This window comes from Aphelocoma coerulescens, chromosome 1A (assembly GCF_041296385.1).
Source record: "Aphelocoma coerulescens isolate FSJ_1873_10779 chromosome 1A, UR_Acoe_1.0, whole genome shotgun sequence".
Classification (NCBI taxonomy): Eukaryota; Metazoa; Chordata; class Aves; order Passeriformes; family Corvidae; genus Aphelocoma; species Aphelocoma coerulescens.
The window spans coordinates 33,974,188-33,999,448 of NC_091014.1; the positions used below are offsets into that span (position 1 = coordinate 33,974,188).

General features: G+C 42.2%; 1 protein-coding gene across 2 annotated transcripts in view; it reads right to left on the minus strand.

Moving 5' to 3' along the window:
- Positions 1-2,178: 2,178 nt before the first annotated feature.
- The window catches only part of PPM1H (protein phosphatase, Mg2+/Mn2+ dependent 1H), a 133,847-nt gene continuing 110,764 nt past the window's right edge, over positions 2,179-25,261 (minus strand). For both annotated transcript variants that reach the window (XM_068998278.1, XM_068998283.1), the window contains 4 exons: positions 23,668-23,731; positions 21,926-22,033; positions 13,236-13,387; positions 2,179-7,117 (listed from right to left, as the gene is read on the minus strand). In XM_068998278.1, the coding sequence (XP_068854379.1) occupies positions 6,970-7,117; positions 13,236-13,387; positions 21,926-22,033; positions 23,668-23,731 (472 nt within the window). In that variant the 3' untranslated portion in view covers positions 2,179-6,969. The remainder of the gene's footprint in view (positions 7,118-13,235; positions 13,388-21,925; positions 22,034-23,667; positions 23,732-25,261) is intronic.

Here is a 25,261-nt window from a genome sequence, read left to right on the forward strand (position 1 = left end):
CCAATATGTTTTAAATCAGAGGGGCATAGTAAGGGGAGGAAAGGAAGGAAAAATACCACCCCATAGCATAAATAAGCCAGGAAGATGCTCTGTTGGAGTACAGTCTGTTGGGAAAGTTCTTGACTTAGCACAGACAAGCAGAACACCCAACCAACAGACTTGTAAATCCAGGGACGACTGAGAAGCTGATGGAAAACACGAAACCATTACAGCTGGTTGTAGTGCCATCTTGACACTGAGGGATTGATTTCTGTTGCTTAAGGGAATAAATGCTTGTGGTCAAGATGAGGGACACTATGACTCTTTAGAGGCCGAGAAATTACGGACTAAAACACATAAGAAAAACAACGTAATTCTAGTATTAGGTGGTCACAAATTCATGAGGGTTCAGAGATCTTATATGTCTATGCATCTAAATAATCAGTCTTAAGTTAGCTACAGTAAAGATCTAATTATTCCTTCTGCTGCAGCTACCTCCCTCTCCCCTTAATATTTTGTGGCAGAGTGCTGTGGACTATTGCTACAGCTTCAAATTTATGATTAATTGTTCTTAAATTATTAAGTCTCCAAATAGGGTGTCTTTATCTACCTGTAGACGCATTCTGTCTACCTTCATCAAATTCCTTTTCAACAATCTCGTCCTCAAAGCACCATTTCCCCTGAAATAATTTTAACATCCCCAAAAATCCTTTGTTTTGCAAAGTGGAGGATTTAAAAAAAAAACCTTCATCCTTCCTCCTAACTAGAACAGGATGTGCAAAAACTTTGATTTATATAAGCCTTCCTGGAAAGCATGAGAGAAACTCTGGAATCAGTAAAAACCACTGTGTAAAAGCATAAAGAAGTCAACTTTCTGTGAAAGTACATTGCTCTACCAGGATACATTAAGAAGACAAAATTTCAGGCCTCGGTTTTACAGAAACTGTACAAAATACAATAAATAACTGGGATTGTTCTCTTATGTCACTTTAGTTAACTGAGTACATTCAGTAGGATACATGCATGGATTATTTGGCAAAGCACTGATTTATTTCCTACATGAATTAGAGAAACTCGTCCAAATTTTAAGAGTTGTATGGATCACCTAAAAAAATTTAAAATGACAAGCCTTACTTGATCTACAAGCTTACAGAATTTAGGGCTCAGGAAATGCAAAAGCAAGAGGATGATGTGGAACAAGGTCCTTTAGGTTCAGTTGGTGTGCAAGAGTTCCCTGTCACTGCCTGCTACCAACACTTATTATTCAGCTGATACCAGCAAGCCAGGCAAAGCGGTACTGAAGTTTTATTTGCACAGCAATTTTAAACTTGACACTGAGGTTGGACTGCAGTAATAAACTGTAGGACTTAAGGGGAGAGTAGTGAAGCAAGAGTGAAAGTAACACACTACATCTCTGCACCCTCCATTGTGCTCAGTGGATACAACGGGCATGTGCAGCACTTTAAAAACTGGAGTAGCACTAGAACAGATGTTTTCACTGCTCTTTTACCAAGCATGAGGTGAAATAGGAAGCAGGAGAACCACCTGTGCTACAATGCAATATTTCAAAATATAATGAGTAGATACGTGCCCAGTTCTCATTCTCTTGCTGGTAACCCAGGTGGGCATTGTCTGTGGCTGTGCTGGTACAGGGCAGGGCTGGTGTTTGTTCCTGCATCTTCAGTACCTGCAAAAGCACTGTGGGTTACTAAATAACCATGAGAGCTTGCTTCAGTGGAATCTATGAATTCACCCTTAAACATAAACTCAGAGCAGAATTTAAGACAGTGATTCCTAAGGAAGTGAGGATGAGGGAAAACTTACTCCAACTGTGTTGTCATTTCCAGAATTACACCCAATGCCTCAGAGAGCTGGTACTGGATCACTTTGCATAGCTCTTCACTGAGTCAGAACACGGCAACTGGCAGTCTGAGCAATGAATCATGATCTGATGGCAGCACAAAGCTCTCACAGCTGTCCTATAGCTGAACTCTTCCACATCAACCCATACACTAATACACCTCACAGGAATTTACTTCACTAACTCAAGAGTGAGACCTTTTGTCAGTGAATCATCAGTTCCCTTGTAAAGCAGAGTGTGCTACTTGTCCACATTGCACAATTAGTAATACACGTAAAGAGACTTATAGAATGTTCACGACAAAGGCAAAATAATGATTATACATCTAGATGGATATATATAATATATAATTTAAAATTTTATTTTAAAATTTTGCACATACACTTCTTCAGTATCCTCCTCTTTTGTTCATTGCACTGAAAAGTTTCAAAAAGCACAAAATATATCCCTTTACTAAACATTTTTTGTTCTTAGATTACAAAAAGATTAACATTTCACAGTCACAAAGCAGAAGTACATTGGTCCAAAATAATTTTCCTCCAGCAGGTCCTCCTTTCTTCAGGACATACAAACCCCAGACAGTTGTACAGATCTCAAATTAAGATATTAAGATGAAGTGCCCATTGAAGGAAAGAAAAATGTGGCAGGTATTAAAAAAATCAAAATAAGATGCCTATGAAAGAGCACCAACAGCAATGGATTAAAAAGAAAAAAAAAGAAAACAGAATGAGCATGGAGGTGGAGAAGGGCATCCTCCTTCAAGTACATCACAGGTGAAATACAGCAGCACAGTTACAGCATCATTTGGTCACTCTCCCTATGACAGCCACATCACTGAGTCTTCATCTAAGACACATGGAGGAAAACTATTTACATACCTAAAATGTCCGGGAGGAACAACGATTCCACACAGTTTGCCATTCATGTTTGATAGAAAAATGCTGAAAGTATTAGTACATAAAATGTAAAATAAGAGGAAAACACCCAGGCTGGAAGAAAGACAGCAGATTTGCTCGAAGCATGTAGTGTTCTTTAAAAGCCTAGCAGAAGTTCAGAGCCAAAATCTGCCCAAACATCAAGAGCAGTTCTTCAGAAACATCCTGGAGGGACAGAGTTCACAGTACCTCACAAACCTCTCATCGTATTTCAACATGGAAGTAATTGTAAATTGAAATCTACTATTAACAGCAGATTCTGCCCACTTCTCCTTTAGCCTGTTAGCCCTGTTGTTTTTTAGAATTTATTAAAAAAATTCTCTCTCCAATGTGAGGCCACTGAACAGCAGCCCTCTCAGACAATACACTTTTGTGTTCATGAAGGAAGCATTTTTGTCTTAATGCACCAAAAGATGGTTGTGTGCCTTACATAATCAGTTGTAAATTAAATTTCTAAACACCTTCTTCATCAAATCAAATAAAGAAAATTTTAGGTTAGAAAATTGTAGGTAGTGCAAGAGAAAAATATCTGAAATGGCTGTTCTACTTTCTGCAACAGTATTTCTAGGAGAATGGTAAAAGCTTCTTGGTTTTGAGTTGCTAAAAATGGGACTGGACTAGGCAAGAGAAGACAGTGTTACACTGCAGGTAACTCTTACTGCTTCCTTTCCTTGCCATTATCCAAGGAAGGACAAGAATTTGCCCAACTTTCTAAGCAGTGCCTATGCACAGGCAAGGCAGAGCATTGTGTGCAATAGCAGTATGAATGCAGATGTAACTCAGGACTGAGGTTCTCTGCTGCTGAGGCTGAAACAATTTTGGATACTAAGGGAACTTGACTGGCAAAACCCAGAGCACTGCTGGCATCAGGCAGTAACTAAGATGACATGCCAGGGATCTAAAATTTGGATTTGGTGCCTAACTTGCTCTGGTTTGAGGACACAAGCTGTCTGCTTCTAACTCGGGAGCTTCACTGAGCCCTAGAGCAGCTGCAAGTCTGAACATGGCAATACCCATCCTGTACCCATCCAAAAAATGGCATTGTGCACCAGGGATCCTCCCTGCCATCAGTGTTTTCTAATGCTGTGTAATGCAAAGTAATTCAGCCTTTAAAGAGAATTTGAAGTCCTTTTAATGATTCTTGCTTCTCACACAATACCTGCCCAAAAAATGACTCCTGCCTGCTATTTCTGTGAGCTTTAGGTGTGTATCTGTATGTATACCATGCCTTGAAGCAGAGCACGACCCCAGCTCAGGGATGCAAGAAGCTCCTACTGAAAGCAGGTAAAAGTGAAAGCTCAAGTACTAATGCATGGATCAGAGATGTGCCAGACACTCCAGGGAGGAAAGCACCCAAATATGTAATAGATACTTTGCAAAAAAGCAAAACAGAAAGCGTCACAGCATAGTTTCAGTCACATACATCTGAGTAGAAAACCTTTTATTAAAGTTCTCAGAATTCATTAATTGATGCTAATTGATGTTAATTGTTGATACTGTATTTCTGCCCTTTCTGGGAGAGGGGCTGACACTGAACGTAACTCGTCCTGGGCCCAGTCACTGCAGAGAAGCTCTGACTGACGGCAATACCTCAGATGAACAACAAACACTGTGCAGGCTGATTCACCAGCCCACCAGATCATGCTCTGAGAAGCCAACTGCCAGTTTGCTCCCACCAAGTCATGCATTCTGCTAACCCACCCCTTCAGGGGTATGTTTAAAAACACCCCTGAATGAGAAGGTGCCTTTTCCATTGCCTTGAAGTTTCACTTTCAAATTTTGGCAAATGCTACACTGGAAATCTATTTTCACCACATTGCACTCAATGGTTTTATAGCAACTGCTATGTGTGTTGACACCGTGTTACCAAATGAAGACCAACAGTGCATGAGCACTGAAATACTTGACTTGGGCTTTTAGTTGGTACCAGGAAGCACCAGCATCTTTCCTGTTCAGATGATTTCACCAGATCTGCCAGCACTAATTTCTTTGTGAAAGAGGATCTGAATTGCTAGAGGACTACACAACTGCATTTGCAAAGAGACAACAGGAGTTACACAGAGCATGAAAAGCATGTTTACCAGTTTATTAGGCCAAAAAAAAAAGTGCAAGAGAAGATCTCTTGCTTAAACTTTAAAACATATGAAGGGCCATGTGAAAAATATTCTAGACTCCAAGCCCCTCTTTCCACCCAGATGCACACAGAAAAAGAGTTAAAGAGAAAAAAAAGTATGGAAAGAAAGCATGAAAACACATAATCAGATATGCCATTGATTTATACTGAAGCTCTAGAATATAAAACATCCATTTTCTGTGCAGCTTTATCACATGAGGCACTGGGGAACCTATGGAACACTTTTCAGGTTAAAATCATGCAGCTTGCTGCAATGTTTGAGCTGTTCCACTCTCCACATTGTCTGCTTTCATCCTGAAACTCTTCTGAGTCTAGAGATTTGTAGAAGAGTAGTTTAAATCCACCAAACTGTACTTCCAGATGCAGTCAAATACAGCATCTGGGCAGCTGCACCGCACTCGGGCTGTGTCGTGTTTACACAGCACATCATAAATTACAGAACTGGCAAGCTCTCTGGGCCACACCTGCTCAGGAGAAAGTCTGCAAAGGGTACAGCATCTCTTTCTCTTTTGGGAAGGACACAGCGTTTGTGAGCTCTCTAGTCAGTGCCCTACAATGATGTCAGCTCCTGGTCTTTTTTCTTATCAAAGAAGTACAAACCAGATGAACAGCTCCACACCAATGTGCTCTGGGCGCAAATGACGTGGAAGTTGGCTCCCCAGCCAATACCTGCCTGTATGCTAGAACTTCCTGATTTTGTTTTCTCTTAAATTCCTGCCAATGAAGTAAGAGAGCTGCCTGCCTGGACTAGGCAGCCAGGTTACACTGCAGACTTGCTCACTTGTTTCTCTCTGGACTACTGCTTTCACGTCAAGAGTGTTTACACAAATTTTCTTTATTTAAATTGATTTCTCACTGCAAAGAAAGGAGCTGCTGAATCAAGCCAAGGGCTTGTATCTTTCACAGTCATCTTGTGATCTTTGACTACAGTTCTCAATGCCAAGAGGACACAAAGTTTTAAGCTGTCCCCTTCTGATCACTGAAGTCGAGCAGGCGAAGGTATACTGAATAATAAGTGAGGCAGGAAGAAGTGAAACACCTTTGAAATCGATCATGATCTGGGCATCCAAATTGCTCATGAGAACAATGCCACTACTTCAAGTAGGAGTCCAACTGAAAGCACGCTCAGGAGCCCAAACAAATTTACTAAATCTCAACTGATGCAAAAATTTTATGGTCAGGGATCCTTTCAACAGGATAAAGCAGGCAGAACCATTCAATGAATATAAATCTCTGATCCCAAAGAAACCACGGCCTCCAGGTAAACATCACATAAAGCTGAGTTTGCATGCTCTGTATAATCATGGTATACACACAACAAGAAATCTTGACAAGTAACTCCTCACACCAGAATAAATTCTGCCATACAGGACTGTGACCTATTTCTCCTGGACAATTTTGCAGGTGACTGTTTTAGCTGCAGTAAACAGGTATAGTCACACTGAAACCAATTCAGTTTTCCTACTAAAATACAGGAGGTATAGTCTACTGAAGAAGAGACAGGAGAGGAAAATGGGGGCTCAGAGGATTACACGAGTTTGAAGTTGTCCATAGGTAAGCCATGAATACAACTTTTTGAAAGAAGAAAACTCTTGAGTCTCATATATGTATATATATATTCTTAAATGAGATGTGACCCAAGCCCCTTTCTGAATATTTGGGGATGGATTTCAGGAGCCTCCTTGGCTTCTGATACCCCCTTCTACTTTCACAACTGAAATGGCTCTTTCAAGCTACATGGTAAACTGAGAAAAAAATTAATTCCCCACCCCACCTAGAGGGATGACAGAATCCATAATATGCTAGCAGCATTTAAATCCCATTCCTGTTAAGCACCAAAACCATTTCTGTAGGGAAATTGGAATCTTAAGGGTTATCTTTAATCATATACAGTATATGTGCAGAGCCCTACCTTTTGGGCAGAAAAATACCCCTCCAGAATTAGTTTTGACTAGATTACATCAATTGGAAGTGTCCTGGTCAGACCACCAAAAGCATACTGTCTCTTACAGGCCCTTCCCAAAAAGATCCCCATCCTATAACCACTCTTGATGCTCCTCTCATGACTGTTTGTTCCCGTGTATCAAAGGGATGACGTAGACAGAGATGTCGTCTCCAGAGCCCAGCCTGTCGTTGGATATCCGCCAGCCCCGGTCCTTCAGCACTCCCCTGGCTCGCATCACCAGGTCCTGAGCCGCCAGCGTGTACCTGTGGAAAAGGCACAATACAGCCAGAGAGGGTTGTCTCTGTGAGGAAAGTGGTTTTTCACAGCCTGCTGCCTGCCAGATTTAATGCTGTGACCTACCAAGACATGCTTCCCAGTGTTTCAGAAGCAGGCAGGAGAAACACAAGCCATGGCATATGCACAAAGCAACTCCTTCCAGCTCAGTGACAGTTCCTGAATAAGAATGTAAAAGTATTTGAAAGGCACCACTTGATCAAAAATCACTGGCCATTCTGAGTGCCTGACTTCACCAGTCTTCAGAAAAATATTAAACACACTTGCCTTAACAAATTGACTTTATAGTAGTAGTCTGAAAACTTGAGGACCCCAAATAACACTACTTGTTGGAAACCACACACTTGTTCACTGACACATCTGAAGGTAAACATGGCTCAACTGTTTCAGAAGTGAACTGGAACAAAGTAATTTAAAAGCAAGTAATAGAGCATGAAAAATAAAATCCAAATTTCCCTTTAAGCCAAAGTAGACTAACTTATCTGTTTCTCTTGACCATAGAAATGATTTTTAAAGCTCTTTTATTCTGAAACTGGAAAGGAACAGTTAACATGGTCAGAGTCCCACAGTTCTTTCACTTTTATGAGTTCAGTGAAAACTGCATGAATGTGAGTGGTCAAGTACTTAATTTAGTGAAATACCAAGTTTCATGTTACTTCAAAACTCCCAGCCTGTGCTGGGCTGAGTGGCATTGGATTTATGGGAGTTATTTTTCTGTCCTGAAAAAATACCACGTGCTGCTTGGGGGCAGAAGGGTATCAGAGTCCAAAAGGTGCATAGACAGTGCTCTATCATGTTCTCCCCTACTGCTTTACCTGCTGCTATTACACCAACACATCTGTGTACTCACTTAGAAGTTTCCTCTGAAAGAAATCTCATTATGGGTGAAGAGCTACTGCCATGTTTTACTTCATCAGCCCAACACATAGGCAAGATATTTTGTATTTGATTGGTTGGAGGCAAGCTTTTCTATGATTTGATAATTAACTGAATAGTTAAAGCTCTGACAAGAAAAAAAACACCAGTCTGCATGTGTTCTATTAAAAGCGCAAGTATCAACCTCCAGGATGATGCAAAGGCTCTATGAAGCCACACACACAGGCCTCCAGAATTAAAGCACACCTCTGTAGTTTCCCAAACCAGAAAGGACAAGAAGGGTTTGCATTTCAATATCCCCTTTTCTAGGGAGGATCCTCAACCAGAAATTATCTGCCCAGATCTCATCTGTAGAAAGGGAAAGAACAGTATCTCTGTTGATCAGAAGCACTGTGTGCATGTATAAGTTTGTCAATGATCCAGGAGTGTTCTAACCTCAGAACTTTTCACCACCAAATTCATTATTAAGTTTTAATTTCTATCACTGAGACTTTATTCAGTCTCTGGGGATAAAAGAAAAAAAAAACCCAATTATGTTTTGTGTCTAGAATCTTGATGCCTTGAACTCAGAGGACTCCTTTGAACCAAGAGCAGATGTATTTGCTCTACTGGATAGATTTCTTCAATGCAAATGAACCAACACTTAACTAGTCAAAAAGTTTGATGCCAAATTCAAGTAATGTTGTACAGCTGCAATGCACCCACTGTTCCTAATGGTACTGAGTGATAAAATCTCCAGGCCTCACTAGTTTTGACAATTTATTTCCTTTTAGCAGTAAGTGAAGGGCCCAAAGACATGAAATCTAACACACATGCTTGCATACACACGTGCACTGTCCACATGTTCTGAGATCAGTCTGTGCCACAACCTCGAGCTAGAACATCAGGATGTAACAAGAACCACTGCCCTTACTGTCCTAATGCAACATGAAATCATGTTTTCTAGGGGGGAAAAAACCAAACATACACCCTTGCACTCCTCAGTTTCCAAATCAGATGCAGGGCTAAGGAACAAAAGGACTCCACGTGGCAAGCAAGAAACTGAAATATTTATTCACAGCATGTCTGATGCTGAGTGAATTTTGGCAAGAACATATTTCCCAAGGATTTCTCAGCTATTGTCAGAATTTAAGAAACACCCATCATTCTGCAAGAAAACTTTGCCTTCCTGCTTTTTCTAATTAACAAGGACTCCCCACATCTAAGGAGTACAAAGGAATGAGTATTGCTTTTGATTGTATTTGGCTTTTGCTGCTGAATGTTTGGAGAGGGGAAGATAAAAAAAAAGGAATTTTAATAAACAAGAAATCCTCTTGTAGACAAATGGTGAAATACTCAAGAAAACCAGCACAACGAAGCAAAGGAAAAGGAACAGGTGAAGGTAGCAGTGAAGTAACATATTCCTCTCCTGTGTAGAACTGAATTGAAGCAATGCTGTTCAACTTGGCACTGGCAGAGCCAGGGTGAGTCTCTTGTACCTGGAGATGAATAGCAGCAGCAGTCCATTACCGAATGTTTTATTCTCCAGTGCTGTGGAATTGGGATTCAGCTGTCGAAACAGCATTAGAGAACTGCTGAAGTAGTTTTAAAGTATCCACTTCCTCCTAATGAATAGCCTTGCTGGAATACAGCTTTTGTGTTTTAAGAATAAACATATGGAGGTTTTTTTCTTATGCCAAAGCTTTCTGTATTGATCAGTGAAAGTACTGCAGGAAGTGGTGACAGTGGGGGAATCATGCTGCTGTCTGAGCAGCTTCTTATCTCCTCACACTCAGCAGATGTGGAGGAGCTCCTCAGCATCCTCATAAATCTCTAGTGAGTGTGAGAGGGAAAGTGAGGGGACAAGAAATGACAAAGGGAAGGATGAGAAATAAAAGATTCCCAAGGTCGGGGGTAAACGTGCATAAATGCAGCTGAAGGAAGTTGGCAAAGAGTCACAGTTCTCCATCTTCATACCTCTTCAGAGAGCTGATGTATGGACAGCAGCAGTGGTGCTGCCACCCGTTCTTCGCTCAGAGCCCCTGTAATGCTTGTCTGCCACAATACCCATAAGAAATGAGCTGGCTAAGAAATCCAGCTCCATCCCAGCCTCTTCACTCCATCACAGCCCTCACACAGGAACTGTTCTCTAAACAAGTCTGTGCCCAAATCTCCTGAGGCTGTGTCTGCATGGCTGGATGAAGAGAGACCTGGGGACTTTGCTCTCCTTGCTTGGAGACATCCAGGCACATGCTATGTTTGACAGAACTCAGAGATGTTTTTTATGTGGGCAACTAATACTCACAGTAAATATCAGCAGGAGAGAGTCCCAAGAGCATTGCTGAGGGCTCTGAGCTCTTACCCATCAGGCTATAAAGTGACTTCTAATTCAAATGGGAGGGATATTGTTCCCACAAGGAACGAATTATGTAACAGATAAGTACTCTGCAGCTCTAAAACCCTCTCTAGTTTTTCCTTCCCTTCCCTTCCCTTCCCTTCCCTTCCCTTTCCTTTCCTTTCCTTTCCTTTCCTTTCCTTTCCTTTCCTTTCCTTTCCTTTCCTTTCCTTTCCTTTCCTTTCCTTTTCCTTTTCCTTTTCCTTTTCCTTTTCCTTTTCCTTTTCCTTTTCCTTTTCCACTGCTGTCAGGGAATAAGTAGGTTACTGGGTCAGGTGGATACAGGGGCTGCTCCACAGGTTGGTTCTCCTGAGGATCACAGCACTACCAAACCCAGAGTGCAAGGCTCTTACATTCTAACACGTTTTCTACGTCCCTAGAGATATTACATTTTCAGCTGATCACCTCACCACAGATTATGTCACTACACCTATCACAGAACCTGACATTTTCTGGGATAACATTTCCTTTAAACATAACACTTGTAATACGGCAAAGGAGATTTTTCTGTCCCTGACTAGTGAGAGGAATGAATGCAGCTCCACAGCTTGAGCTCGAATGCTACTGTAAATTCATTAGTTATACCTCATTTAGACCACTGTGAAATAATTACGTAAAACCTCTCACACAGTACTTTAAAACCTTTAAATATTCTTTACAACCAAGCAGCAAGAGCAATTTCACAAAGGTAATTTTCATAAATATCATTGTAAACTATATGAGGGACTGCTCTAATTACCCTTTGCATGCCAGCATGAGAAAGGTCTTGCCACAACTATTTGTAAGCCTCTAAATGATATGGCACAAAGTTGCTTAAAAGAACAAATTTATTTTCAGTTCAGATGTCCATTCATAGACCAGTAGGTCAAACACCAATAAATGTGTTTGTTCAAACACCAATAAATGTGTCTGTTTATAAAAACAGCAGGCTCAGTTCTGGAATGTGTGGTACTCATGTTGGCACAGTGACTAATTCCCCACAATTACCACAAAATCTAGAACAAAACGAAGAAAATATAATTTTCTTTGTGTCTCTCATTGCTCTGAGTGTTTTAAATGAATGAAAAATGACTCACCTAACAAGTCAAAAAGCTCAAAGAATCCTGCTTCCTACTGCAGCAATCATGGTGGCCATCACCATGAGCTTAGTAAAGACCAAAAGAAACAAGATAGACATAACACACCCTGACTGTATTCATAACAGATGGGACTGGTGAGGATGGTAGGCAGGGCCAACCTTTCCCAAATACTAGATGAGAATGGAGACAGGCCAGGACAGAGGTATTGCGTGTTACCAGGTGTCTTTGCAGGAGGAGGCTCAGTGGTGCAGGAACGAGAACAAAAGCACCATAGCATTTTTGAATGGTGTCAGGTAATAACTGAAAGTAGGTTGGATGGCTCATCTCCTCCTACCTTAAATTAATGGCACATCTGCATAGCAGACTGCCAGATGCCCTTGAAGTGCCCTTAACTGATCCTATCTCATCTCCTCCTGGAGAAAGGGCAGACACAGCTGCATGTCTTGCTGAAGTAGAGATGGCCCAGGGCTGTCATTCATACCATATCTTATCTTTGGCATAAGGAGATGGGCAAAGTCAAAATATTGCAGTTGCAGCTTTGTGATAATCGTCAGTCCTCCATTCTCCTGACAATTGCAGCAAAACCTTTTTTTTTGCATTCTGTATTTGTAAGTGTCAGCGCAAGAAAATACTGCTGTTATTTTGAAGCTGTTCTCACTTTAAACCCAAGTCACTGTCAAGGTGTCCATACCCAGTGACCTTGTTTGTTGATGAAGAATAGGGCTGACTCTGTGAAGATGACCACTTAGAACTACGAGAAACAGCAAGCATTTTGAGATGGGTCTTAGCTATTTCTGAAACTCCACTTTCCACAGACCAACTGGGGATGTGTAAAATCTCTTTTCCCCACTCTCAGCCCAGGGTGAGGGCAGAACACAGTGGTAGACAGGCCTAAATTCAGTAGCAACACACACTTCCCTTCCTGAGCAGTCCCTAAGAACAAATCAAGCTCTTTCCACTTTCACAGTCCTGATTACAAACGAGAGACCTCTGATCTCTGGCATAAAGTTTTAATTCACAGTGACACTGAACTCAGTAGCAGACAAACCTATGGACTCACTCAAGGCAGATAGCCTCTAGATGGTTGTTTGGGAACTTGTTTGTTTGTATCATGGTTTAAGGACAGAAACTGATGATCTAAGAGGTGATAAAGATAGAAAAAATGAGGAGGATGAGGTAGATTAAAATAGTGAAATAAAGCATAATCTAATTAAAGGAAACACAAGTTGGACTTTCCACCTATTTTGTCACTACACCCATCCTGTAGCTGGTAGCACTGAGCATCCTCTAAGGAAGGTGGGTTTAAAGGTCACACTATGACTAGGAATGAGTGGGAACCACAGTGTGCAGTATTTATATACATACACAGTGGGAGAGAGAGGGAGATGCTGAGGATGTCCTACAGAGAAACAATCTTTAGTGTTAAGGGACTGTCTGGAGGAGAGACTTGTTGCCATGGTCTTCCAAGACCCCATCCTCCTACAGTTTTCACAGGACCTCATACAGCAAACAGAATCCCATGCCAAGATGCTGTGATCCCACACCTATTCCTTTGAAGGTGGACATTCCTGAGTTATAATAGAGCCCCTGCTCCAATTGCTCACGTTTGCTGTAGAGGCTCCACCCAACCTATAGAAATGTCTTCTTTTAAGTATTGCATGCTTCCCAAATGTTATTTATATCATACTTTCTACAAAAATATGTTACCAGAAAGTAATCTTCTATAGAGAAGCTGGAAAATCAGGGATGAGCACGAACCTGTGGGGATCATCAGGGTCACAGTTTGGTAGAAAATTAGTGACAGCTTCTGCCACTTCTTCATTTAACAGCACATCCCAGAGTCCATCAGTAGCAAGGATCAGAACATCATCTGGCCCATGCTCATACTGCAGGAGATCATAGACTCGCACCTAAAAGAAAAAAACCCAAGAGACATTCATGAAGGAGGCAATTGTCAGACCTGTTCATGAAACTGCTGAGTTTGGCTGTGAGTTTATCAGGTTTCAGCCAGGGCACTGAAATACCTCCCATGGCATTGCTGGAGTCTGTCTCCAATTCAGCCCTCCACACAGCAATCCTTCCTGCTGCAGCTCAGCATGGCTCAGGTGCTAACTGCAGCCGGGATGGATGCAAGCATTCTGAAGCCAGGCTCTAAAGCCCTGTGCTGCCTGATGCCAGAAGCACTTGAAGCCTCCCCCACCCGGCAGCCTGGCTTCAGTGCATGAGGCTCCTCCCTAGCATTGGCAGGACTAGCTGTATGGAAGCTGAATTATTTATTTGATGAATTTTTGATATTTTATAAAATATTCACAAATAATTGTTTTCACTATTTGTCCAGATCCATTTAAGTCTGCCAGATTGCATGTTAGGAAATGCCTGTGTGACAGCCAGCATTGCATTCACTTTTCTAAACCTGAGGCAGCTGCTGAACTCACGAGTTTTGCCTGAGCGAGTGGTTCCATGAAATGCAGAAAAACTGCTCAGTCTCATGTATCTGTTAGGATTTCAGTAGCTACAGACCGATTCAAGATCTGCACAAAAGTGAAGCTTTTTTTCACTATTAAAATACCCACTGGATTCAACTCATCTGTCTGCAGCCCCAGTCAGGCTGACCACTGCTGGCACCTCTTAACATCCTGCCTTTAAAACAACTTCCACTGCCCTCTTCCCAGAGAAGCTGGGAGTGGCAGAGGCAGTCATGGTGGGGGTTGCTGTGAGGCAACCATCAGCTGAGCCAGAATACAAGCAAAGGCCATAGAAAGTGTTTTAACAAGCCTTTAGTTTGGTGTAACTCCCCATCCAGTACACTCCAGTTGAGAAATGCCTGCAATTCCCAGGTTGTGACGGGGAGCCATTAGGAAGGACCCACAGAGAAACTTCCATTACCACAGCAACAACCACAATTTGAAAGAACTGTAACAGCCACGGTAAGGGAGACAGGAGGAAAGCATCACCTATACTGAAATTCAGAAACGGTGCACCTCATCAGGCACCCTGCTCCAGTCTTGGACTCCACTAACAGCGCAGTTAGTCAGGACAAGCACTTGGCATAACAAGAAAATATGAGCTGTTTTATTCTCCCTCATGGTGCACTCTTCCCTTAGGAGCCATGGAGCAGGCAATGCACATAAAATGCCTGGACCTTTTAATGTAATTATGCTTTTATGGGACTTCAACCAGTACCAGAGGAAAAAAAAAGATTTAAAAAAAATCACCTAGACCTGATGCTAATCCTTACCAGCTCGCCTTTCACTCAAAAGCACAAGAAGGTCATTTGTAAAATGTAACCTTCACTTCATTATCTAAGGTAGCAGCTGAATAAGGACTTTGGAGAGGATTAAATTCAAAGCAAGATACTCTCTTCATTAGAGTGTATCTGCTTATTTAGACTTGAGTGGGAATATAGAAAAGACCCCTATATGCAGCACACCTCTCATCTCAAGCTTATTGCACAGAAATCAGTAGCTGTCATAGTCCCTGTCTTCCAGAATTTAGTTCAGCCTTAACAGCCCACTGTTTTCTGAGCTGCAACTCAGAAATCACTGGGGTGTGGAGGGTAAGTTAGCCAACACAACCATCAATATGCAGCACATGTTCTGGTCAGATCTCTTGGGGACCAGCAAATACTTGAGAAAGCATCAGAGTTAATGCTCAAGGATGCATTCAGCACCAAGCCCCTGGTAGGGCTAACCAAGCTTCAAACATCTGTGCTGGGAAAAGCACATCCCAACCCAGGCGAAGGACATACTATACCACAGAAGCCTTTTCTGCAGCTTAGGTGGGGTAGAAGGCGGGAAAGCAAAACCATGCATCACTGATTGGAATCCTCCTGAAATGAACCATTTTGTCTGGTGCTCTGAGGAGCAGCAATGGGACGGATGAGAAACTTTTCAAAGCTACCTGCAGCCAGTCTGTGGGTCAAAATGCAAGAGCAACACCAAGAAGAGATCACTTTACCAAGAATATGTTTTGTTTTAGGGGAACAGAAAAAAAATGCAGTTACTGGGGTTTTTTGTGTAATCTAGGAAGAAGGGTACTTCCTAAAAGGTCAAGCTTCGTGAATTGGGCACCTCCAGCAGAAAGGCATATGTTGAGAAGAAACTAGATGTCAGAAGAGATGCAGAGAACAGTGAGGTGTTAGACCAGTCCCTAGACTAAGGAAAAGAGAGTGCCAAGGTTACAGGAGACAAGCCTGGGGCAATTTGAGGTAAGACTGTTGCATACAAAGACTAGTTGGACATGCAACAAAACGTTCACTGAAATGCAGTTTTGTCTGCCTTGCAGTTACCTTAAGTCCTTTCTTTGTGTCTTGCCTTGTATTTCTTAAATACAGCTGTAGGTACCCCTGATACGTTGCTGACAAAAATGAGTTAGAGCTGTCCAGTCTATTGCAGGGTGAAGTTATGTTCACACACCACCTTGTCCAGGTGCAGAAAGTAACCAGCTCCTAACCCTTCATTTTTCTGCCAGCAGCTTTCTTGTAGTTCTTACTTAGGTCAATGAGGGTCTCTTGCAGTAGCGCCCTGTGCCTTCAGCTGGACATGGAGCAGTGTGACAGCAGAGCTCCTGGAGGCACACAGGCTGGGCAGCACCTCCAAAGCACGTGGAACAGCAGCTCAGCCCAGCAGGGCTCACGGAACACCCACCCCACACACATCTCACACCGTGCAGCACCCACGGCACACTCCACACTGTACAGAAAAGGTGAGAGAGTATGATATGCCACAGTTTTGAAATATGAGGAGACAAGCAGGGAATTACCTAAGTGCCTGCAACAGCAATGAACCCTACAGCCCTGTAAATCTTATGTGACCAAAAGCAGCTCAATGATTGCAATGAAAATGACTATTTTGTTTTATTTTTTAAAATTCCAGAGTAAACCCTCTCAATGACTGCCTCTTTCCTGTAGCTATATTTCAGGAAAGTAAACAGTGAGGTTTAAGGAACATTCTGTCTGTAACACAAGTTTGTGCAAAGCTGCTCTGTAAAGCAGCATTGCAGAACCTTGCTCCTTCCTGCAGGTGACAGTGGGCCAGACAAAGACCAGCAGTGCAGAGGTTTCCTCAACTAGTGCAGCACCCTCAACAAATTTCCTAACAATGCCATCTTGGATCTTCCGTCTTTCCCTTGTGAATCACTGCTTCTGCAGCCAGACATAAATCCTGGGAGTGCCCCACAGAACTTGTGTCCTCGGCCTCCCATGCTGTCCTGAGAGCCTTCTCAGCAACTCCCTCCAGCCTACCAGCCCCTTCTGTGCTGCCCTGGTAGTTTCTCACTCTTTAAATTAATCTCTGTGGAGTATCACAGCTGCCCTGAAAGGAGCCCAGTTTGGTCATCGTGCTTCTCCCATCTGCTGATGTCTTATTGTTGTAAAGCAGCTGACCTGTTAACTAGCTGAACTTGACATTAGCAACCAAAAAAATCTAAAAACTGCAAGGAACCTCAGCAGCACAGCCAGCCATGAAGCCACTACAATAAGCACTGGGTTACCCTTACATCCTATAGATAGGATAATACTAGTTAACTTGACTAGTACTTACAGATCTGCTGACAGGTAACAGGGCATACACACCACTAGAGCCCACAGTCACACATCTTTCTGAACATGCATTATGCAGTTTGTCAATTAATGTCTTTCAGCCAGGTATTTGTTTCTCATATTACATACTACCTACATGCAGTCAAGAGCATTGAGAAAACCACTCTGGGCAAGCAATGAACAAACAGGTGAGCTGGTTTTTATTTACATTTCAAACAGATCTACCCACTGGACAAACCCTGCCTTTGGCTGCTGCAAAGGACGGCAGCCCTGCGAAGGCACTGTGCCCTGTTCACCAGGGTTGTTTTTAAGAGGCAGCAAACGAAAGTCCCTGTGGCTGGAAAACCGCTCACAACAGTGACATGTGAGCCTGCAGCCACCTGAGGTGCTCCTCAGCAGCAGGCCTCAGGGGAATTCCAGCTAAACAACAGCCTGCATTCACTTGCCTGCACTATTGATCAACCCAGCTACTTCAATAAATAAAGCCCTTTTTAAATTGTATCATCCTTTTTATGTGCAGTGTTACCCAGTGTAGCTTTGCTGGCAAATGATGAGATCTTTCAATACCACCCTCCAAGTAATTTATATGTAAATAATAAAAAGTGGGTCCCAACACTGTTCCCTGCAGCATTCACCAATTAATCTCCTTTTAGCTTTTTACTGCCACCCTTTGTTTCCTGCCCGTTAGCCAATTTCCAGTAGACTGTGCCAACTTTCCACTTAGTCTGTAGCTTCATATCTTTTATATTAATAACCTGTGATGCAGAACGGTTTCTCAAATGTTTTCTGAGAAATCAAAGTGCTCATGCAAGAGCATCAGCTGCATTTATTATTATTTTTTAATTCTCTTGTAGACATAATCTCAAGGACCTGAAGCCACTACGGTGTGATGTTAGCTTCCTAAAGCCACCTTGACTCCCTTTGATCGCACTGTACTTCTCTATGTATTTGCCTTACTCGTTCCTTTCAATGGCATAATTCCTGGGGATTTCTCCAGAAGGCAGGTGTGAATCTAAAGTGGTCTCTTTGGACATATTTGTGGAGATGTCAGAAAGATTTTAGTAACACAATGGAACAAGAAAAATTCTCCTTCATTATCCTTCTTTATCATTTGCTGTGGTGGCTGGCTTTTAGTTCATTGCTGGCAAAGGCCAAATGCTGCCATCAGATCCACATCTCTCCCCACCAAATAGCTGAGCTGCCATTCAAAAAATTTCAGGATGAAATTCTGCTTTTCATCTGCAACAAGGTGGCTCTTGCTAAGCTTTGAAAAGCAGAATTTCCTGCTGAAAGCTTTCAAATTGACTGTTCCATTATGAAAAATAAATATTTAATTCCATGCCAGAGAGCCTCAGCCATGGCTTGCCTGCTTTGTGCTACTTCAGTTCATTATGAGAGGTTCAAATCTCTAGAGCTCACCAACCTGCAGAAGTCCTCCAAATCTGGTCTCATAACAGCTGAGCCACTGAATACTGATTACATTCGTCAGTCTTGGCTGCATGACTTCTCCTCCCATAGCCTGGCACTCTATCAAAGTATCATTTCACACCACCCTCAAATTACTATTATATGCCTATTTCTGGATGTAGTCTAAGGGATGTTTACCTTTCCTTGAGCTAAATTTTGGTGGATATGACATAGAAGAGCTTTGTCACGCTGGAAGCAAATTGTTCTGAAAACTCACCACACTGCCCCTTACTTGAGAAAGGACACAGTAATTATGGCACAGAAACAGAAGCCAGAGGACTTGGATCCTCCCTCTGTCACAACCCACTCTGCACTTTAATTTCCTGTGCCTCCCCTTTTCCAGGTCTGGAAACCACACATTGTGCTTCTCTACCTCTATATAAACAATTCAAAATCCAATGCTGCACAGGGACCAAATATGACTGTTGCTTGATGCCACTGCCTTTGCTTCCAAGTGCCAAGCCTCCCAGATGGCAGAATAAAGATGTTTCTTAATGCTGGTTTCTGTGCAAGGTGCGCTGCCCATGTTTGGACAGAACAAGTCAGGGAAAAACATGAGTTAAAGCACTGGGCTCTCTCTAGGAAGAGAAGGAAGAGATGATTAAGAGGAGGAGGTGCAATGGAATGCAAGCTAGAGCATATGCCACTTCCTAATAATACTCGGGGTTTTTTGCCAGTATCTCTAAATTCAGGTGGCTGGTGCTCTGTCTTTCCTCCTCCTGCCCTCATACATTTCTGCCGAATTTAGCTGTGAAGAGGATGTGGAAACAAAGCCAGTTTTGCTTCCCTTTTGCAAAGCAGTTAAGAGAACCCAAAACGTGGCTAGCATATGAACTGGATGTCATATTCCAGAATTTGAACACGTACAGACACATTCCCCACACATCAGAAAAGCCCATGAGAAGCTTTGGTTTATAGACACACACAAATACTGCAGCAGCAATTGGCAGAGATGATACTGCTGGGATGCTGTGCTGCAGCCATTACGTATCCCAGAAACACTGGGTCTCAGCATGCCAGAAAGAAAAATAAATAAGTAGAATTGCATCATTTTTCTGGCATTAAACAAATCCATCACAGTGATGAGGGCAGAGCTCCTGCCTGCTGGGCTGAGGGGAAAAGGAGCAGGTCTCAAGTGAGGGACACCACACATTCAAAGGGGGAGAGGGGGAAATACACAATTGAGAGCAAGGAAACATGAAGAAGGGGCTGCCTGGAGAGCTCCCTCTTTTCTTCAGGGCTGGAATCTCTTAGCATTTCTTTAATTTTTGTTTTTCTAATTGGAATTTTAATATATAATTTCCATATCATAATTATATGTAAATTTTATATCTCTGTTTATAGGCACAGAGGCAAGAAGAGACCACACTGCCACTCTGTGGAGTAAGCCAGATTGCCTTTAGTCGTGGGGTGGATTGTGGTGGTGCATCCTTCCTCCCTGCCCCTCCTCGGGCCACTATGATCTCAGAAATGCTGTCAGGCCTTGGCCTTGATGAACAGCACCTGGGCTGAGCTCCTCTTGAGCTTATCAGAAACACTGTCTGCTCCCAGGAACTTGTGCTGTCTAACGAGCTCCTATTTTTTCGAACGGCCTTGGAAATTTATTCTTACCTGAATAACAACCCAAATGGAACAACATTATAACAAGTTATCAAACTTTCAGAGAAAGTTACCAACCCAAATTGCAGCCAGAATGGTAAATTACTGTGACTAAAGCCAACTTTCTTGCAACCCTATAAACAGTGGTTCCAAGTGAGACCCTTTGAGCTCCCCTGGACCACAGCAGCGTGTGTACATACTCTTTCAGGCCTGAGTATGTATGAGTGTGAATATGCAATAGCAAAGGTGCTAGGAATGTTGCTCTCTTAGATTCTTAAATATGTTAGATTCGTAAGTAAGTTAAGCCTATAAGTCAGTTACTGCTGTGCTTACAGTAAATTCTATAGAATCTTTTGTTTAAACAATTTCGTTAAATTGTTTAAATTCAGCTATTAGTTAAGTGTTGTTAAAACCTTTAGTCAAGCAGTCAAGTCTGGGGATAAGTTTAACAAGGGAGTCTACTCTGAACCTTGTGACTCAACAGAAGGGTCTCCCTTACTCCTTTTTATCCTTACCCTTTCCCTTATCCTTAACCTTTTTTGTCCCCAGCCCCCACATAGATAATTTTTGGTTGACTTTAGTTTCAGATTGATTGATTTTGGATTTCAGTCCAATTTTTTCTCTGTGTGCTTCAACCATCTAGTAAGTAGTAGAGTGAACCCTGCCAACAAACTGTTGTGCTTTCACTTTAATATTAAACCTGCTTTTGCTGATACCTTTGCTGATGATTCTTTGAGAAACCTGAAACACTCATTCATGACAAATTTGTCTTAGAGATGTTCCATGCAAGGTTAATTTAATAATTTGGTTCCTTCCTAGCAGTATGATGTTATTTGTGTGTTTTCTCTCATACTGCCATGGCAAGTGATAAATTCAAGGTCAAATACTGGGTATGGTTAAAACTTTGGCAATCCAGTTGACAATGGACAGTTTTCAGCATTTGGGCCATGGAAGCAAAGCTGCCTCTTTTTGTGCTGTCATCATTTGCTTAATATTTTATGGAAAATATGTGACATCTGTTCCTTGACATAGTAACAGAAATGCAGTTACAGTGGGAGAAAAAAAAGCAAGGCTTGCATGTTCCTTGTTAACAAATACATTCAAATCTCTTTGGAAGGCTTGATATCCTTCACTGCAAGGTCTCCAGTGGTAAAAAATTGGGTGGAATTGCTTGGGATGAGGCAATTCAAAATGAAGGAGGCATTTAAAACTACCCTTAAGCCAAATGCCCCATAATCTCCTCATTACACCATCATTTGGGAATGCACACTCTCATTATTTGGTGTTGGCACAAAACTATCAAAAGAATTAAGAACTGAAGGTTAAGGGGCAGACAGATGGAAGCATAAAGTACCCTTCCTATGGCTCTTGGCATTTTCCTGCTTAAGAGCTGATCTGGTATCCTCTGTATAATGCAAGACATTACACTGCTGTGGAAGACATCCCTTCTGCAGTACAAAGATTTACGTCTTCTGTGAAGGCAGCATGATCTAGGCCTTGACAGGAGTTGGAGCATGTGAAGGTGGGAGGAGAGATGGGCGTCTGTCACACTGAATGGCAAGGCTACAGGATAACCATAGAACAGGGAGTGAGAAGGAATCAGTGCTCTGCAGGGATGTGGAGCAATCAGAGCAAGGGCACACTAAACTTAGGGAATTTAGAATCTACTATGAACTTAGTTCCTACTATGTGGATGTTACTATTGTGCTGCACCTTTGGAAACAGCAGCATGTTACCTAGACTGGACCACAATCAGAATGGATGATTTGAGAAGAACAAATAAACACACTAAGTAATTTATTTCCCTCCCACAAATCAGACAGTTGAACTTTGGCTGTTTTACCTCAGGAGATGAGGACAGGAAAGGTTTGATGTATATATTGGAGTCGTGCACTTTCAGGTCATGATCTCCCAGTCCTCGGGTCACTCCAATTGTTGCCATAACCCGAGCCTGCAAAAAAAGAAAAGCAATGGGATAAAATCTTGTTACATGGACTGTGTCAATAGGGAATGAGATAACATTCTTAATCTGTAACTGCTACAGTTAGGGATTTCTCTCCCAGTAACTCTAGACTTAACATAGCTAATCAACATCAAAGCTTTTCACACTCGTGCCATCTCCATTTTTCTCCTTATTCTAAGCTTTGTTTTCATCCACATCCTACTCAGTCACCATCTCTAAGGTACTGGGACTATGGAAACCTAACTCAGTCACCTCACTGTCCACACCAGTCTATGAGAGCATTCCTTCAGCATTATTAAACTGTTAGTATAGGTTTTATAAAGAGGATAAGGAGCTTAATTACTCACATAAGGAATCTGTGGCACCTTCCTATTGGCATATTGTTGTGTATTCCCTTCACCAGGGAAAAGTGCCAAAGGCCACCCTAAATTGCTGAACACACAGGTGACAGCAGCACTGACCACAGTGCTCTCTTCTAGGCAGAGTCACTCTACAGCAGGTCTGCAGTTCCCTCATGTCTACCCCTTCCTTCCCCCAGCACCTTCCTCTGTGGCATGAGTGGGGTCCCAAGAGGTTCTGGGCTCTCCTTCATTAAAGCTTCTCTAAGACTGACCAGGCCTTCAGCCTCCCAGGGACGCCTGCTCTCTGTGCCGGGCAGATCACTTTCCCCAAACTCGAGCTTAGCCACAGCAGCTTCTGATCAAGGGAGCTCAGCATCAAAAACAGTGAGCAACTGACTCAGAATCATTTTGCCTCAGTAACTCCTGGCTTCATAGGGCCATAAGAAAGTTAATGAAAAAGATGTGCATGAAACATTTTGCAAATAATTACAAACCTAACCAAATTCACAGATAAGCTGCAGGTCTGAACCTTCAAAACATGGACTAATTTTGAAGAGTGTCTATTTTTGCATTGAGGTAAGAACCTAATGCAGCAAGAAAGCACTATTTAGAAACACAGCAAGCATACCAATATCAGCAAACTGACACCACTGCATCCTTATATTGATCCTACTGCTGCATCCAGCCAAGCTTGCTGGGACCAACACTAATGATCTCACTGTTCTTAATCACAGAGCTGAAAACAAAGTATACCAAACAGAACAGTGTTTCTCCCTTTCAACTATCAGCCTTCACACATCAGCAAAATTCAACAGGGAGTTCACATACACTAGCTGAAGAAGATAACGTTAAGGGGTGTTATACCTGACAAATCCTGCCCTGATCCCCCCCTTTCCTAAATTAGAGTTTTGCATCTCAGAGCACTATTAAATATCTTCCTGCTTTGTTCTAGTTATATTTTACAATGAAACAGGAACATTTAAAATAAATTACTTCAGACAGTCGCATTGTAGCCTATTTACAATGAAAGAAAAACAAAAGCGAACTAAACAACAAATGACTATGTTTGCTGTAAAATGTTTTCTAGTATGTTGAGCTCCCCCCACCACCCCCCAGACATGAGAGTGATTTATGACAGAACCAAGATATTCTTTCAAGCTGTCAAAACGATAAAATAAAGAGATACTGAGTGGAAAACACTGAACTGCCACGGGCTAAACTGAGTGGTAAACAGCACAGAATTCCTTCTTCCTTTGGTCTGAGGAAAGCAAACATGCCCACCTTCTTGCCTTCTCCATATATAAGGGGAAACTTCAAGTCATCTTCCTCAATGGTTTTGTATGCCCTGTGGGGGGAGGACAAACAACATTTATGAAGCTTGCACTCAATTAGTGACCCAGTGCCCTGAAACAAGCAGCTGTGATTTCAAAAAAGGGGAAAAAAATAAGATTATTTTTCCTAGGGACTCTGTCTTTGAACCAAAATGGAAATTTCTTCTTCTGCAGGAAGGTTTTCTGTAAGTAATTATCCATTTCACCAAAAGGAAAAGTGAAGATGAGAAAATATCTAACATGACAGGCTGCTCCACTGATTGCAGAGAAAGAGGTGAGCTGGAATAACATCCTAATCAAGTTAAGATATTGTTGGATATGGTACCAGCTATACCATAATACAGTGTCATAAAAAAACCCAAATCCAACCAAATAAAAAAGACTCAAACAAAACAACCCCAAACCCATCAAGAAACTAACCAATGCCTAGATTCACACTGTTAATGTGAAACATGAGCAACAACAGGACGTGTACAGATGGTGTAAAACAGCTTTCTGATCCTGTTCTCACCCTCCAGGACCGCAGAAACCAAGACAAGCTTCATGTGCTGAAGTATTAGGATATTTAGTGCTCACTTGACGTTGGCTGCAACATTCAAGGTTGTCAGAGGTTTCACATTTCACAGCAGCTTTCCCATGGACAAGAGACAAGCGAAGGAAATGCTCATGCTCTGATTCTGTTTACCGCATGCCTGCGTACTCTACCTTTTACACATCCAGCTCTTGACACTGATGAGGCAAGAAGGTTAGCAATTTTGCCAGTGAGAAATAAAAAAAAAAAAAACAACAGAAGATGACAGTCATTCTCATAAGCTGTAGAGTCCTGTGGTTTGTATAATACATGCTTGAGCTCAGGTGCTGGGATACCTTTTTGGCTAAGGTACGTTGCCCCAGAGGGGCATGCTTCCTGTCATACAAAATCATCCTTCCTCAGCCTTTCCTGGCATGTTGTGCTTCCCTCCTGGCCAATCCATGCCCTAAGCCCTCGGGGTGATACCAAAAGCACCCCAAGTGCACAAACGGGAGGGGGAGGGCAGGTGCTGGGCAGGTCCCCTGCCAGCCACTGCCAACCCCTGCTGTGTAGCTCTCCAGCTCTCTGGGACGGCTGCCTGAGCTCCAGGGAGTCACACAGGATGAAGTTTAAGCAATGTTAAGGCTGTGACCTAAACCAGCAGGATATTAAAAATTAAGGGTGAAATCCTATATTGTAATCAAACTGCCCCCTGCTTCACCAAAATATGGCACAGGCCTGGGATCAATAAATGGTGCTGTGTATGTTGCATCACCCAGGCAAGCCTTGGACTTATTGAGAGTTGCATAGACATTTAAGCCCTGCCTTTACATTTCCCAGTAATCACAGGAAGGGATCATATTAGGGTTTTGGAGGTAAGGGAAGAACCAACAAAAAAGAGAAAAGCAACCAAAATGCATAGAAGAAACACTAGTGGAGGACTCCTCTCCCATACTACAAAACATTACTATGTATGACATCCCAAAATGAAACTAGGTGAGGTTTGCAAATTACAGAGGGTCCTTCATGTAGT